This window comes from Heterocephalus glaber, unplaced genomic scaffold (assembly GCF_053883595.1).
Source record: "Heterocephalus glaber isolate CG9 unplaced genomic scaffold, H.glaber_assembly_v1.0 deba00001556, whole genome shotgun sequence".
In the NCBI taxonomy this organism is placed as follows: Eukaryota; Metazoa; Chordata; class Mammalia; order Rodentia; family Bathyergidae; genus Heterocephalus; species Heterocephalus glaber.
In genome coordinates this window covers 1,193,255-1,207,943 of record NW_028258347.1, presented here as the reverse complement: position 1 = coordinate 1,207,943, position 14,689 = coordinate 1,193,255, and the positions used below count along the sequence as shown (strand labels likewise).

General features: G+C 57.3%; 1 protein-coding gene across 4 annotated transcripts in view; it reads right to left on the bottom strand.

Annotated features, from left to right (window-relative positions):
- The window catches only part of Baalc (BAALC binder of MAP3K1 and KLF4), a 34,241-nt gene extending 19,765 nt beyond the window's left edge, over positions 1-14,476 (bottom strand). For 2 of the 4 annotated variants that reach the window (XM_087190762.1, XM_004850243.3), the window contains exon 1: positions 14,329-14,474. In XM_087190762.1, coding sequence (XP_087046888.1) covers positions 14,329-14,446 — 118 coding nt within the window. In that variant the 5' untranslated portion in view covers positions 14,447-14,474. Of the gene's footprint in view, positions 1-8,065; positions 8,199-14,328 lie in introns of those variants that run through there. The other 2 variants (XM_004850245.4, XM_021262751.2) reach the window with 2 other exon arrangements.
- Between the last annotated feature and the right edge of the window lie 213 nt (positions 14,477-14,689).

Here is a 14,689-nt window from a genome sequence, read left to right as displayed (position 1 = left end):
CTGCTCCTTCTGCTGCACAAGCTTCCTACACCAACCCCAACTCTGGCCCAAAAGCCCAAGCTCACCCCATTTTAGCTCACATAATGGGATCCCAGCTCCCTGAGGTGAGGTTACGTTTGCCAGTTGTATTTTCCCCTAGTACCGGACTTGTCCTTTGTAGCATTTACAACAATTACAACTGGTGAACTGTGTGACTGTCTTCGTTATCCATCTCTTCTTCTGTTCGTGTTGTCTGCTAGCTGCACTGGGCCGTGTAAATTTACATGAACACTGCAGTTCTCAGTTCATTAGCCCACCGCAGTGCCCTGTGACACGACAGGCGCAGCCCGCATGGTCACAGAAAGTCCTCAGGACAGCGCTGCTCTAGACCTCAGCGCTACCAGCATCGTCTCTCCGTCCAAGGGCCAGGAGGACTCTAGCACTTCAAAGGCGCCTCCTACCATTTAGGGTAGAAAGTGCAGGCACTGCCCTTCAGCAACCAACAGCACAGAAAATTAAAAGAGGTAACAAAATTAATACAGACCACTAGCACAATAGTAGACCTAAGTGACTCATGAAGCAGGGCCCCTGCACCCAGTTATTGGAATCCTCTTCCCACTGGTCTTGTGGCCAGTGCTGAGCACTAACTGGAAGTCAAGTGTTCTCAGTCCCTCTCTATTGAATGCATCCTCTGTGCCGGGCCAGGTCTCTCCTCATCTGCACGAGGAGCCCAGGGTGGAAACTGTACTGAGCATGCACACAAAGAAAGAGAGTAAGAGGTGTGATTTCCTTTTCAGAGGATCCTCCCCAGCTCCTGGGAGGCGCTCTCGCATAATTGGTTCCTGTGTTCCCTGGGTTTGAACAAATTCAACCCGGAAATGGAGTCAAATATATTTTTATGCATTCTGGAGATTTAGAACAAAAATCAAGTCAGCTCTTGCAGGACAACAATGAAACTCGGATTTCCCTCTCCTTACCAGGGGCTCCGCCTCACACCTGATCCAGGGAGCCCTGGAAACAGGACATTCCCGGGCCCAGACCACCGGCGGGGGGAACAGGGCTCTCCCCCAGCTCTTCATCAAGAGCGGCGCTTAGCTTAGCTTAGCTTCCTTCCTTTCCTCTCCCTCTTATTCTCCATCTCGGTGATGAAACCACCCAGAGCTGCCTGCTGCACTGTGGGGCAGAGACCCACAGGAGAGCGAAGACCCCAGAAGCCGGTGCGCCCCAAGAATTGAGCAGGGCCTGCAGCAGCAGAAGTGCACATTTGGGGTCCTCGGGGGACCCGGGGTGGAGGTGACCCCCTTCCCAGGACTGTGTGGGCCACTCCAGGGAATGCAGAGCCTGCTGGGGACAGTCAGACCCGGACAGCGCTCGCACACGGGCACGCTGGCAGCTCGGGGGTGGCCGGCAGGGCACGGGGTGCCTCAGTCACAGCCATGGTCGCAGCCCAGAGTCCTGGACCTTCAGCCTGCCACTCAGTCTGCACCTGTGTTCGGGCGAGGGGTCATTATGAGGAAACTGAGGCCTTCAGAGCCGTGTGCCCTCCTCTACCTGAGTGCCCGGGGTGACCCCAAGGATTCGCTGGGTTTGTCCCATGGTTACAACGGTGGTGGCCCGAAGTCGGTAAGACGCTCAGCTACACAAAAACAGATCCTGTTTTACAGGAAGAAAGTGCAGGCCAGTGTCGAGTCTGTTGCGGAAGGCTACGGCACCCCAGGCCCTGGGGCCAGTGTCTCCCTGGTGGCCTGGGGTCTCGGTGTCTCCCAAAGACCCCAAGGTCTGCACCCCGGGGTCCCCTGGATCACTCAGGCCCCAGCTCCTTTGCAGTTTCTCTTTCACCGATTGCCCCTTGCTTGTCATCTTATTCCCCCATGCACATAACCAACTGCACAGGCAGGAGAGGGGCTCGGAAAGGGACAGGCGTGCCCTTGGCGCCCTCATGACAGGAAGCCACACTGCCGTTAGGAGACAGTGCAGGAGCAGCCTCCCATGGGTGTGGACTGAGACAGGCGACAGGGGCCTCCTGGCTGGAGAGAAGCAGACCACAGGTCGCCGCTGTGTAACCTCGGCTCCCAGCAGTGCTGGGCAGGGGTGCAAGTCGAGGCCCAGCTGCTTCGGGCGACGGGGACCTGAGGCTCCCGCTGACGAGTCAGCTGTTGAGCAGGGAGTCGGAAATGGGGTCTGGGGTCATTGGGAGGGGACCACGCGTCCCCTAGGGGAGCCCGCAGGGGACTCTGAGCCGGGGAAGGCTGGGAAAGGGGCCAAGAATTGCATCCTCATGAGCCAGGAATGGGCACCCGGAAAGAGGAGCGGAAGAGGAGAATGGGCCAGAGGAGCCACACTCAGGGCAGAGAAGCAGGGGCGCGGCGCCGAGGGAGACGCTGGGGTTGCAGGGCGCGCGGCCGGCCCATGCTGTGCGCTAGGGCTGTGGAGAGGCCCAGGGAAGCTGCACGGCTCTCCAGGGGCTCACTGCTACCTCCGAGGGGAGAGCGCAGGGACGGAGAGCCCCGGGACACCCAGCGGAGGCCCTGGGTGCCTCACCACATGGGACTTGGGGGGCCGGCACCGAGCGGGGTCTGCTAAACCCGGGGGCGTCTGAGCCGTCATCATAGACTGCTCTGTTTCTGACCCAGGAGTTTCTGTCTTTTCCGGATCAGGGAAACCGCAGCAGGCTGACCTGTAAGACCTGAGATCCCTCCTGCAGTTCTTAAACCCAGGCTTGTGCAGAACCTCCCTATGCCTCCATGGCAGGCGGAGCCTAATCCCCTCCCTGAATGCAAGAGAACACAGGCAGCGGCAGGTGCCACGGAACCCCTGCGGCCAGGTCGCACTCCCGGGGCACCCCGGAGCTCACCCTTGTGCACACAGGCTGCACGGTGCCGTGACGGGCCCAAGCTAGCCACACAGAGACCCCCGGACGGTGCGGAGAGAAAGCTGCCCGACCAGCCCCAGCTGCTCCACTGACGGCAGAAGCCCAGCAATGGCCTCAGGGACTTTCTGCTTCCTGAAATATCTCGGTTGTTCTCAAAGGACAGAGCCATCCAACCAGGAAACGGGTCCAAAGAACAGGCCTGGACCCATGGACAGGCTGGACCTGGGGAGAAAGGCAGCGAGAGGGTCTAAGCCATACTAGTGTCACACAGAAACGAGAGGTGACCAGCCACTGCAGGGCTCCTCCGGCCACTGCAAGAAGCACAGCCCAGGAAGGAGTCTTGCTGAAAACCCGAACCCCATAATCTTGTGGTTGTAACGGGGAAGATAGAGATTTTTTTCAGTGTATTAAATTTTAATTGACAAAAAATCATACACATGGTACACAGCATGATGTCCTGATATGTCTACACCATCAAATGGCTAAATTAAGCTAATTGACATATGTATTACCTCACAAACATTATTCTGAGGGGAGATCATTTAAAATCTACTCTCCGAAGTTTTCAAGTACACATTATGTTTTAATTAAGCACCAGGTCACACGACAGACATCCCGAACATTTTCCTTCTAATTGAATAAAAAAACATTTCATTTTTGTTTGGGTTTTCTTTTTTTTGGTACTGGGAATCAAACGCAGGACCTTGCGCTTGCGAGGCAGGCAGCAGAACCACTGAGCTAAATTCCCAGCCTTAGAAGAACATTTTAAACACGTGAGGGCTGCAATCCACACAAAACAAAGCATGGGGGATGACAAGAAACAAAAACACAAGTCTCTTCAGCAATAAACGGGGTAGGGGGGAAATGGGAAACTCATGAATTAAAAGAAACTTACGCAAACCATCAATCCAACAACATGGAGACATTGTTCCCTGACTCAAACTAATTATAAAAAAGAAAATTATGAAGCCACTGGAGAAATTTGGATAGTGATTGGATTTTTATTAGAGAACGCAGGCATTTTCATTAATTTTAGTCATGATAATGGCTTTGCGGTTCTACAATGGGTTGAAACACATGGAATCGCTGATAATACACTATTTCAACCTACAAAAATAACTGTTCAGACGGCCTGACTGAACATCTTTTAAACAATCCCTAGTCCCTTAGTAATTCATACTGAAGTGTGTGTGATGAGGTCACACAGCTTCCGGAATCTGCTTCCAAACTGTCCAGCTGGGGAGGGAAGTCGCAGTAGAGGTGGAGAGAGGTGCCGTGCGCCACGGCTGGGCCGGGGAGGCTGCCGGACACTCTCTTCTTCTCGTTTTCAGGTTTTGTATTTTTACATGTTTAGAATTTTATGTTAGGGGCCAGGGATTTAGCTCAGTGGTTCCGGCACCTGCTTCAAAACACAAGGTCCCAAGTTCGATCCCTGATACCAAAAAAAGTGTTATGTTAAAAATGCTGACACTAGGGTAAGAGGCCCCAGCACCATCATCTGGAGGGCGTGTGTGTGCATGAGTATGTGTGTGTGTGTGTACATGTGTAAGTCACCTCGTACAACTTTCTGCCAGTCTTTCGCATATGGCTATGGGACTTAGGGGTTCCAAGAATCGTTTTGGTTGACTGTGAATTCATGTGCAAATAAAAATACTGGGGCTAGGAGCACAGGTGCACTCTCTGTGGGTCCTGTTGTTAACATTTTTAGAAACTTCTATTTCAGCGACGCCCCTTCTAGGAGTGCCCTGGGCATGCTGAGGCTTATGTGATGGCTGGCAGCGCCCTCTTGGCCAAGGGACACTGACTCGAGAAAGCAAACACACGAACAGAACCCCGTTCATTGGCTGCCAGGCTCAGGGCAGCCAGAAATGCAGAGACTTTTGAAAAGCCCTCTCCTGGCACCGCAGTCTGCAGCCGTCCCGAGGTGAAGGAGCTGACGATTCCCAGATCTCCGCACAGGCAGGGCTGTCGGAACAGGCCGGCTGGGAAACAGCAGCTGTTCTGGCCGAATCAACAGTGGCCTGTGCTGACAGTGGGGGGCTCAACACTTGGGAACCCCAAGCTGGGAGAACCCCTGTGGGAACCAGAAAGGAGGTGAAATCAATCTGCAGTCACCTCTGCCTTATTTTGAGTGATGCCACAATAATCCCCCCAAATCAAGAATGTGGTTTACAGGGCCAGGGATTTATCTCAGTGGTTCCAGTGCCTGCCTTGCAAGCCCAAGGTCCCGAGTTCAATCCTCAGTACCAAAAAAAAAAGAATGTGGTTTACAGAACAAAGCTGAAGTACAGCACCCCCGTGGCTGTAGGTTGCCAGTGTTGGAAATAAGCCCCAGACTCAAATTGTCAGTGCTGGAAACAGACACGGGGCAAGAAGTCTCAACCAGACAAGGTTTTTACTCCTACAGAAGGTGCAAGCATGAGGTAGCAGGCTCAGGACGAAGGAGGCTGGCCTCATCCCTACCGCAGGAGAAAGAAGTAGCTGACCTTTCCCCGCTGGGCTGAAGGTTCATGATCTATTCCAGCTGCTCTGGTTTAAACGGCACGAAGTGGGGGATGTGAGGGGTGCCGAGGGGAAGGAAGAGCAGGCGAGGGTGTGGGAACAGAAAGCCCCTGGCTGTCCATTGGCTATCTTTGGTTTGTAGCTGTGTTCTCAGCATTTTTCATAACTTAGTGTGTGCAGGAGGGGCCGCCCAGGGTGGACCACAGTCCAAAATGGAGACCCTCTCCTGTCTGTATTTTTGATAGATAAGACCTTGTTTCTTACACCAGGGACGATCTAATCTCCTTGGAAGCTGCAATCATGGCAGGAAATGAGCCTGCCCCTGCAGCTGTCCCGTCCACATCCATTCTGGCAGACTGCAGGCATGGGTGTCCAGAGCCACACAGGGTTCGTTAGGGCTGAACTGCTCCTGTCTTCCACCTGCTACAGGGGCAGTGACGGTGATCAGCCTGATTCAGCCTGAGCCACCCGGACAAGACGGGGCCCCGGGACATGAGACACTGACGCACTTGCTCCTGGACACTCCAGAGCTGCCTCGGCTCTGAGAGCAGCAACACCCACGAGCTGCAAGGAAATCACGTGGCCCCAGCAGAGCCTGAGATGCTCACCGCCTGGCCAGCTGACAACCACACCCACCATGGCTGCAGGCTCCCACCTGAGTGCCCGTGGGCTGGCACCCCGAGTTGCTGGGGAGCCTGAGACTCGTGCACTCTCGGACCACAGCCTCCCTCCCAGCCTTTGGTTAGGGCCCCGTGAACCTCAGGGTGGAGCCCTAGGGAAGGGGACAGGTGGCCGGTGACCATGGCCGCTGCCTGGAGAAACAGAGGGGGCGCCCTCCGCCATGTCACTGCCTGCACCCTGGGCCCCCAACAGCGGGGAGAGCCCGCTGCAGGCAGATGGCACACATGCTGCAGTGGGCACACAGAGCCTTCTGTTGGGGCGTGAGCCAAGTCGCCCCGACATCATCCCAGGAGCCCAACGTCGAGAACAGTGCACACGGGGGCCATGCTGGGACTCGCAATGGGTAACTTTGGGTTGCGGTGTGGGCACTCAGCCTTGTGTGATGAAGTCTGGATACTGAGCAGAAAGGCCTGAGGCGGCACCCCTGGAGGAGAAGGACTGGGGTGTGCAGGGATCTGGATGGCTCCAAAGCTGGGGCAAAGGTCTGGGTGGAAGGCGGAGAGGAGCAGAGTGAGCCGCAGCCTGGGAGCAGGTAGAGGGGAAGGAAGGCCGAGGGCTCCCACCTCACAACCTGTGTGCACAAGGACAGGGAGCCCCTCTCGGCCCCCCTCCATACGGTGACCGACATGCAGGGCCTGGCGCACGCTGGCACTGCTGAATGAAGCCACGCTCCTGAGGCCTCAGCTCAGACGTCACCCACCAGCCCAGCAGGCCTGTCAGACGGCTGGGAGCAGCCTCGGAGGGCGATCTATGGAGAGCTGCAACCTGCATCCATCCTCCTTAGCTTTGCTGTAACTGAGGCCCTGCCCGTTGTTATGGCAACTGTCTCTCAAACAGCCCGGCTGTTTTCACAAACCCTTTCGGTTTCCTCCTGCGCAGAGTCCAGTCCTTAGAGGCAACAGTGGGATGATTTCACTGAACACAAAACACGGTCACCTCTTTAGACTGCGGGTCGGCTGTCCACAGCTTCCCCCTGCGAATCAGCAAGACCCTGCCCGGGACCCCCATGAATATCCCCGAGAACTGGAAATCGGTGCCTGGGGACATCAGTATAACAGGTGGGTCTCCGGCTGGCACTAACCTTCCAGGAAAGCCCACCACCCATTCCTGTCCACAGCACTGAGTCCAAGGTCCAAGACCACCCTGCAAGACTGACACGCAAAGGGTCGCTGCATTTTTTAGGAAGTATTTAGGAATTAGCACACGTGGCTTTGTCAGCAAACATTCACCTTGTGCACCCATTTGACACATGAAAATATTAAAACACTAAAGTCATAATCCCGGCAGTCACGCCGCCTCGGTTTCCGGCAGCCTCTCCCCTCCTCGCTGCTTCTTTCCTTCCCCCTTCCCCCGGCTCCGCTCCTCTCCGACAAGGCAGCCGCCCTCCTGCAGCCTGCTGGCCTCTGCTCCCTCTCTGCTCCCCTCTTGCCTGCAAAGAACACTGATGCATTCAGCACGCTGCCTCTGCTTAGCTGGAAGCTTGATTTCTTAGACTGCAGCAGGAGCCCCAGGGCACACAGCTGTGGGGACTGTAGTTCTACAGATAAGGAAGAGACCTGGGGTGGGTGAGGGTGTCTGCACTTCCTCTTCTTCCCGTCTGAAATAAGCAGTCCGAAGGATGAAATTCACTCGCCTAGGATGGCGAAGGAGCCGAGGTCCTGACCTCACCCCCTCACAGACCGGCCCTGGCCTGCAGACTTCCCTGGCACGCACAGCACGCAGCCTGCTTGCTAAACTCCATTCCTTTCTGCAGCCACACCCAGCCCTCCTGGCCCAGACGGTGGGCGGGGCCCCTCCTCCAGCCCCCGCCCACTCTGCGGCTCCATGCCCAGTTCTGGTGTCCACCTGAGTCCCTGAGCCCTCTGGCCAGTACAGTGAAGGAGTTATGAGTGCCGGGTTACAGGCGTGCAGCACACTGGCACTGGAGGGAGCCTTAGAGTGCAACTTTCCAGGCCAGGGCTGGAGTCTGGCTCTCTCTGACTCCAAGCCCACAGGGTGCACTCCACATTCCCGGGGAACGGGCTGCCTTACCATGGGGTGCGCAGTGTCCAGGCCAGCCTCTGGCTACTTCAGACTGGCCCCGCAGCACGGCTGTCTCTTCATCATCCCTACCAGAGGAAGGAGCCCTCCCCACTCTTGAGGGGGCACTTCCCATGATCCTCACCTGCTGGACTCACTGTGCCAACTCACCTGGCGCTCAGCCCCTCCCGAGCAGCCAGGCAGACCGCTCCTCGTGGGTGAGACCAGGCTAGCATTTGTTTTTCTGTTCTTGTTGCCACAATACCTGGATGACGCATGCTGAGCTTGTGATTAGTTAAAAGCCCGCAGATCTTCCCTGCAAACTAAACTGGAGGTCTGTGACATCAAGCACACGGGGTTTTTTCTGGTGTGTGCCCGCACCTGGCCAGTGACTGGGGACTGGCAGCGCTCCAGGCTGCGAGTAGATCCCGCACGAGCGCTGTGGCTTCAGCACTCCGTCTGGGATTTCTGCATTTACTCTGCTGCAATTCATCTTGCTGGACTTGGCTTGATGTTTAAATTTGCCAACTCGGCACAGGTGGGCAGTGCTAGGAAAAGAACTGGGTTCTCATCTCCCTGATTGGCTGCATGGTGAGAAAACACTCCCATCCTCTCCATGCCCCCTTTGCCAAATGCAGGCCTTTGCTTGTTTCGCAGCTACCCCAAGAAACACGAGGTGATGAATGGCGCAGTTTATAAAGGTTTGGGAAGTCTCCTGCTCTTGCAGTGTCTCTGGCAGTGTCACGCCTGCTCCGAGAGTCCCTCTTCACAGCCCGGGCTTCTTCGTGCTGTCTGCCAATAGCCTGGGATCTCTGCCAGCTCAGGGGCCAGACTGCTGTTGCTCCCATGCCTGGTATTGGCCACGTTTGTTGAGTGACTGTCAAAATGAGCAGCCGAATGAGTGCGCCAGCTGTGTGCATGAAGCTGGGTCTTTCTTGTGACCTCTTTCCTGGGCTTGATTTAGAAGCTTTTGTCTCAGACACATCCACCCACCGTCTTCATCGAGCATCACATAAAACAACTCTAACCAAGGATGGACAAGGGGACTCCACCGCCAGGTACGGTCACCGAAGTGCACTCTGGTCGCCATATCACTTCTTAGGGAATAAGATCAGCTCCTCTTCATCACCAGGGATCTTCTCCCGACTCACCCTGCACTCAGCAGGGCCGGGCTTGGACCCCTCCAGGCCTTGGCTCTAGGGCCTGAGTGTCTGGACACATCCCTGCTGGGCTCCGCAGTGAGGGCAGCTGTCTGGCCTGTTCTTGGCCGATGGTGCCTGGCTCTTCCCGTGTCTGGCCATAGCTGCTCCCAACAGACCATGTGGCTTCTGTCGCAGCACTGTGCTGCCAGCTTGACTCCCTTCTTACTGCAGACAGGATAATCAACTGTTCCGGTTTTTACCTGGATGTCCCCAAGCCTCACGCACTCATGGATGGGGAAGTGGTGGATTGATCCCCACATGAGTGAAAGCGGCTTGCTGAGGAGCCAGGGCCTGGGGCACAGGTGGTCGCTGGGGGCATGGCCAGATGGAGCACCGCCTGCCCCAGGCTCCTCCCTTCACGCGCCTTCTGGCCACCAGCCTGTGAGCTGCTTTCTGCCCAGGCCCTCCTGCCAGTCCATTTCTGGGAGCCAAAATAAACCTGCCCCGGTGTGGGTGCCAGGTGTTGTGTCCCAGGGAAGAGACTGACCGAGACTCCAGGACACCTGAGCCTGTGGCCCAGATCAGGCAAAGGCCCCTTCTAGCTCAGCTCCCCTGAGCTCTTGCTTCTGCCCATGCCCCATCTCTGTACCCTGCACCAAGCCAGCACCTCATGGAGATGAAGCCCCTTTGGAATGTTGTGGTCTGAACTGCCCCCTTCACATGCTGAAGTCCTAACCCCGGTCCATGAGAATGTGGGCTTGCTGGGGAGGGGACGTCTGCGGGGTAACCAAGCTACTGCTAAGCCAACAGGATCAGTGTCCTCGTAAAACTGGGAATTCGGAGCCTGAGACCAGTGCGCAGGGAGACCTCCGAGGGAAGACCTGAAGAGGGAGGAGGGATCCTTCCTTCCACAGGCCAGGCGGCACCAAAGAGGACTGCAGCCCTCAGGAGCCAGGGGAGATGGGGTGATGGGATCTCCCCTCAGCCTCAGAGGGAACAGCCCTGCCGACACCCTGACCTCGAGCTTCCAGCCTGCAGAGCAGGACGAGGGGTGTGAAGCCATGTTGTTCTTGGGACTTGGTTTCAGCTGCCCACCATTGTTTTCCAGAGAAAACTGGCGTTCTGTGAGATCAACAGCTCAGTCTCTTGCTCTGGGTCCAGGGCAGCGCCCCTTGTCCTGTGGTGGCCGCCATGGACAGATGCAGTGCTCCCTGCACCTCGTCTGTCTGGGGTTTTGCATGACACCAAGGCCTTGGTGCGGGAGCCTCCTGCTAGTGTTTCCAGGGGAGAGGACGCAGATCTGCAGCTCTGTGGCACCTGGTAGCCGGTGACATTTGCCGAGAGGGGCTGGGGGCTGCTGGAGAATCCCCGGACCACAGCACCAAAGGAGCCTCTTTAGGAGGAATGCCGCGTTCTGGTTTCATTTTCCAGCATTAGACACAGCAGCAAGCGAGGCAACAGTGGCTTTGGCAGTGCTGGCGTGGCCACGTCGAGTCCTGTCTTTTCCCTCTTTGTTTTCTTGAGACAGGGTCTCCCTATGTAGGCTGAGTTTAGGCTGGTCTTACACTATGTAGCCCAGGGTGGCCTTGAACTCCTGGTGATCCTCCTGCCTCAGCCTCCTGCATGTTGGAATTATAATAGGCATGCACCACCACACCCAGCTCCGTGGGCATTTCTGTGACAAGTTAGGCAAAACAGGCTGTGGCTGCTGGCCAGATGCCCTTGGGCTGCTTCCCTTGGCCTTGCTGTCCAAGCTGCTGCCCAGAGACTTGAAGTGTCCATACCAGCGGGCCACCTAGAAGATCCAGGACTTCACACAGTCATGAGCGGCTCCTGGGCATCATGGCCCAGAGTCCTCGAAGCTCCCTGCTCTCTTCACTTACTGCTCTGCTTGGGATGGTGCTGCCCTGTGGCTAAGGACCCAGCCAGAGTGCAATGGTCGGTGCTGTGCAGCTGTCCGCAAGCGGGGTTCCTGTCCACTCCAGGCTTCAGTCCCACATGGCCCCGTGGCCATCCCTGAAGAATCAGCCCAGATCCCTGCACTGCCGCAGGCCTCCGGGGCTCGTCGTGCCAGGCCAAGCCTGTGGCCACCACGCCCCTCTGCCCCTGCGTCGCTGTTTCTGAGTCACATGGCGCTGCTGGAGAGGGCGGTGAGCGACAGTGACCATGTCTCACAGCGACGCAGTCCTGGAGCCCCGGGCCCATGCCGTCAGGCAGGCCTACTTCCTCTCCTCACTGCCATCCCGAGCTGGACAGTCGCCGGCCTCTGCCCTGGCTCTGAGCTGTGCCAGGAGCCTCCCATCCCACAGGCTTCCCCCTCTGCTCAGCTGGAAGGATTCTGGGTGACATCCACTCCTTAAAGGAGGAGAGGTCCGTTCTGGTTCACCTTTTCAGCCCATGACCTTCTGGCTCCAGAGCCGAAGGTGTGGTCCCCGGGCCTGGACACAGAAAGAACACAGCCAGCACACTGACCGACAAGGATTAAACCTGCCAGGCCAATGTGATGTCCTTCTTCGACAGAGAAACCTATTTGGTGACACCAGAAGCAATGGTTATCAGATACAGTGGCTTTGGTTAAGTCTTAAATTCCAGCCTACACAACAGTCAAGTCTAAAACCTTAATTGAATTCTGCTGACTAGTGGAAACAAGCTCCAAAACAGACCAGAGGCTCAGCAGAACTTCTTTTATTTTTCATTTTCTGGTGATACTCAGAAAGGAATCTAGGCCTTTTACACTGAGCTACATCCCCAGCCCTTTTCTATTTTTTTTTAAAATTTTGTCACAGGGTCTCACTAAATTACTAAGTTGCCCAGGCTGGGCTCAAACTTGTGACCCCCTGCCTCCGCTTCCTGAAGAGCTGGGATGACAGGTGTGCACTTCAGGATCACTTTTTGAGTAAGAAAGAGGAATGATAAACCCTTTCCTTTGAAGAATTGGCAGAAAAACATGCTTCCCACCTGCCCGCCTACAGTAAAATGTAGAACTCATTCAACAGATATGTATCCACCCTCCGTCCTGCTCAGGAGACACCGAAGTGAGATTTGAAGGCACGACTGCAGGATAGGGAGATGGCCGGAGCTGGGCCAGATGTTTCAGTGAAGGGGGCAGAGTTGGGACAGAGGCTGCGGTGGGGTCAGAAAGTGACCTGGGAGAACCCGGGCTAACCGGGCTCAAGGGGGAAAGTTTGACAGCAGGAAGGGCCAGAGGAGGGTTCCAGGGGAAGGAGGGGCCGTGCGGTCGAAGGCTGGCTCCTCCCACTCACCCCCTGGACCCCAGCCTCGGTCACTCTTACAGGAGCTGCTGGGCCTGAGGAAGGTGGCTTCAGCCTGACACCAAAGACTGAGGGAGAGGGGAAGGAGCAGCTTGGGAGCCGTGTGGGTGTGGGCGTGGAGCCCAAACGCCCTGGACAGGGAGCCACTGTGGACTCTCCCGACCCAGGCTCTCCCGCCCATCCCAGCCATCAGAAAAGCACTGCCCTAGACAGCAGAGTGGCATCTGGCTTCGTCACCCCCAGGGCCACCCAGTGTCCCCAGCAGCCAAGGGCCGCACTCTTGGGCAAAGCCCAGGCAGGAGGTCGGTGACCCAGGCCCACAGCGGCGAGACCCAGGGGTGCGCGGCTCTCCCCGATGGCGGGCTCTGCAGGCCTGGAGCTGACAGCAGCAGGAACCTGAGGGCTGCTTACTCCATCCCTGTCCTCCAAGGGAATGGAGACAGCGCTGCTCAGAGAGGCAAGGGGGGTTGGAGCTGAACAGCCCCAAGGACCAGGCATTCGGGACCCCTGCTGGCAAGGTTGCCCTGCTGCCAGACCAGGAATGCCTGCTGGAGGAGACGCAGTGCACACACATGTGTTTTGCCAGCCCATGGCAACTCTCACACTCACACACGTGTGTGCGTGCACACACACATGCACACGCACACCCCCATCATGTGCTCCCGACCACCAAGGCAATGCTCTGGATCAGTACTTTGTTCTTCTCAGCTGGATTTTTGCTCCCATTTGTCCTGGCCAGGACCCTGCAGAGAAGCGCCACACTCCCTCAGGACCCTCAGCCACCGACACGTCCGAGTGAGCGCCATCCAGGGCCCTCCTCATCCTCACCCTGATGCTGCCGCTGGTCCATATCACGTGGCAACTCACTGAAAGTGAGGGCAACACAGAATGGCCCCTATGACTGTCACTGTGGCTCGGGAAATTCAGAGGTGAACCCAGTGTTGTGCGAGCTTTCACAGACAGCCCTGGGGTTTAAAAAGCAAACCTGGGTTTATGTGGAAGAGAATCCAGGCCAGCATGCACCTGTGGTCCCAGGCACTCGGAAGGCTGAGGCAGGAAGATCCCTTGAGCCCAGGAGTTTGAGGCCAGCCTGCGCACTAGAGCCAGAGCCTCTCATTAGGAAAAAACAAAGAAAACAAAGAGGAGGCATTTTGGGTCCTAGAGGGTGGAGAGACCTGTTCCGAGCTTAAAGGGGAGCTCTGGCTGATTTATGGGCACGGACTTAGTCTTTTAAAAGTAGCTCATGTATCTTTCCTCCTCCATCTAATCTACATTATGTTCCTCATTAACTTCCATTTTAGGGTTCATGATTCCAATGCCAACACAAACGGTCAGGAAACAGTTACAACTTTTAAAAAGCTAAATATCGATGGATCCTCCACGGATTGGCTTTTGCCAGCATTCATGTGCTAAGCACCCAGGGCTTTGTCTTTAGCGTCACCATGTCTTTAGCGTCAGCAACTCTTAGCTCGGGGTCGGGCTGTGGCTCCTAGGTCTGCTCCGAGACAGCCTCCTGACAGCGAGGCGAGGCCGGAGCGCTTCCCCACCACATCCCACCGTCCCTCTGCGCCCGCCCCACCGGCACCGAACCGCAGGCCCTGGACGGAGCCACTTCTGAGAGCAGCTGGGCCGGAACCACAGGCCCCGGACCAGGACCCCAGGCGCTGAGGCCCAGGAGGAGCCGGCGCCCAGCAGGGGCCGGAGCAGGGGCCACACCCGCCGGCCGCAGGGAGAGAGCGCCAGTCCCGGCCCACAGGCCACCGCGCGTGGGGACAGGGCCCGGGTCGGGCCGGCCGGTGCGGGCGTGGGGTCTGGTGTCCCCGCCCCACCCTCCGGCGGACCCCGCGACCCCGCCACTCACCCGCGTCCGGGCCGGCGTCCGTGTCGCTGCCCGTGAGCCAGGTGGACTCGGTGTCGCGCGTCCAGCTCTCCAGGTAGCGCGGCTCCAGGGCGTCGGCCCGGCTCCCCCCGCAGCCCATCCTCGGCCTCAGCCTGCGCACGGCGACATCGCGACCGCGCGGCCGCCTGCGCCACCCCGCGACCGCGCCGCCGCCGCCCGCGCCCTCCCCCGTGCCCCCCAGCGCCCCTCCTCGGGGCTGGAGCTGAGAGCCCCCAGCACAGGAGAGGGGCCGACCGCTGTTCCCAGCGTCTCCCCTCCATCCACCCACTCACCCACCCACCCGTCCTTCCTTCCTTCCAGGGACCAGAGTGCTTGGAAGGGG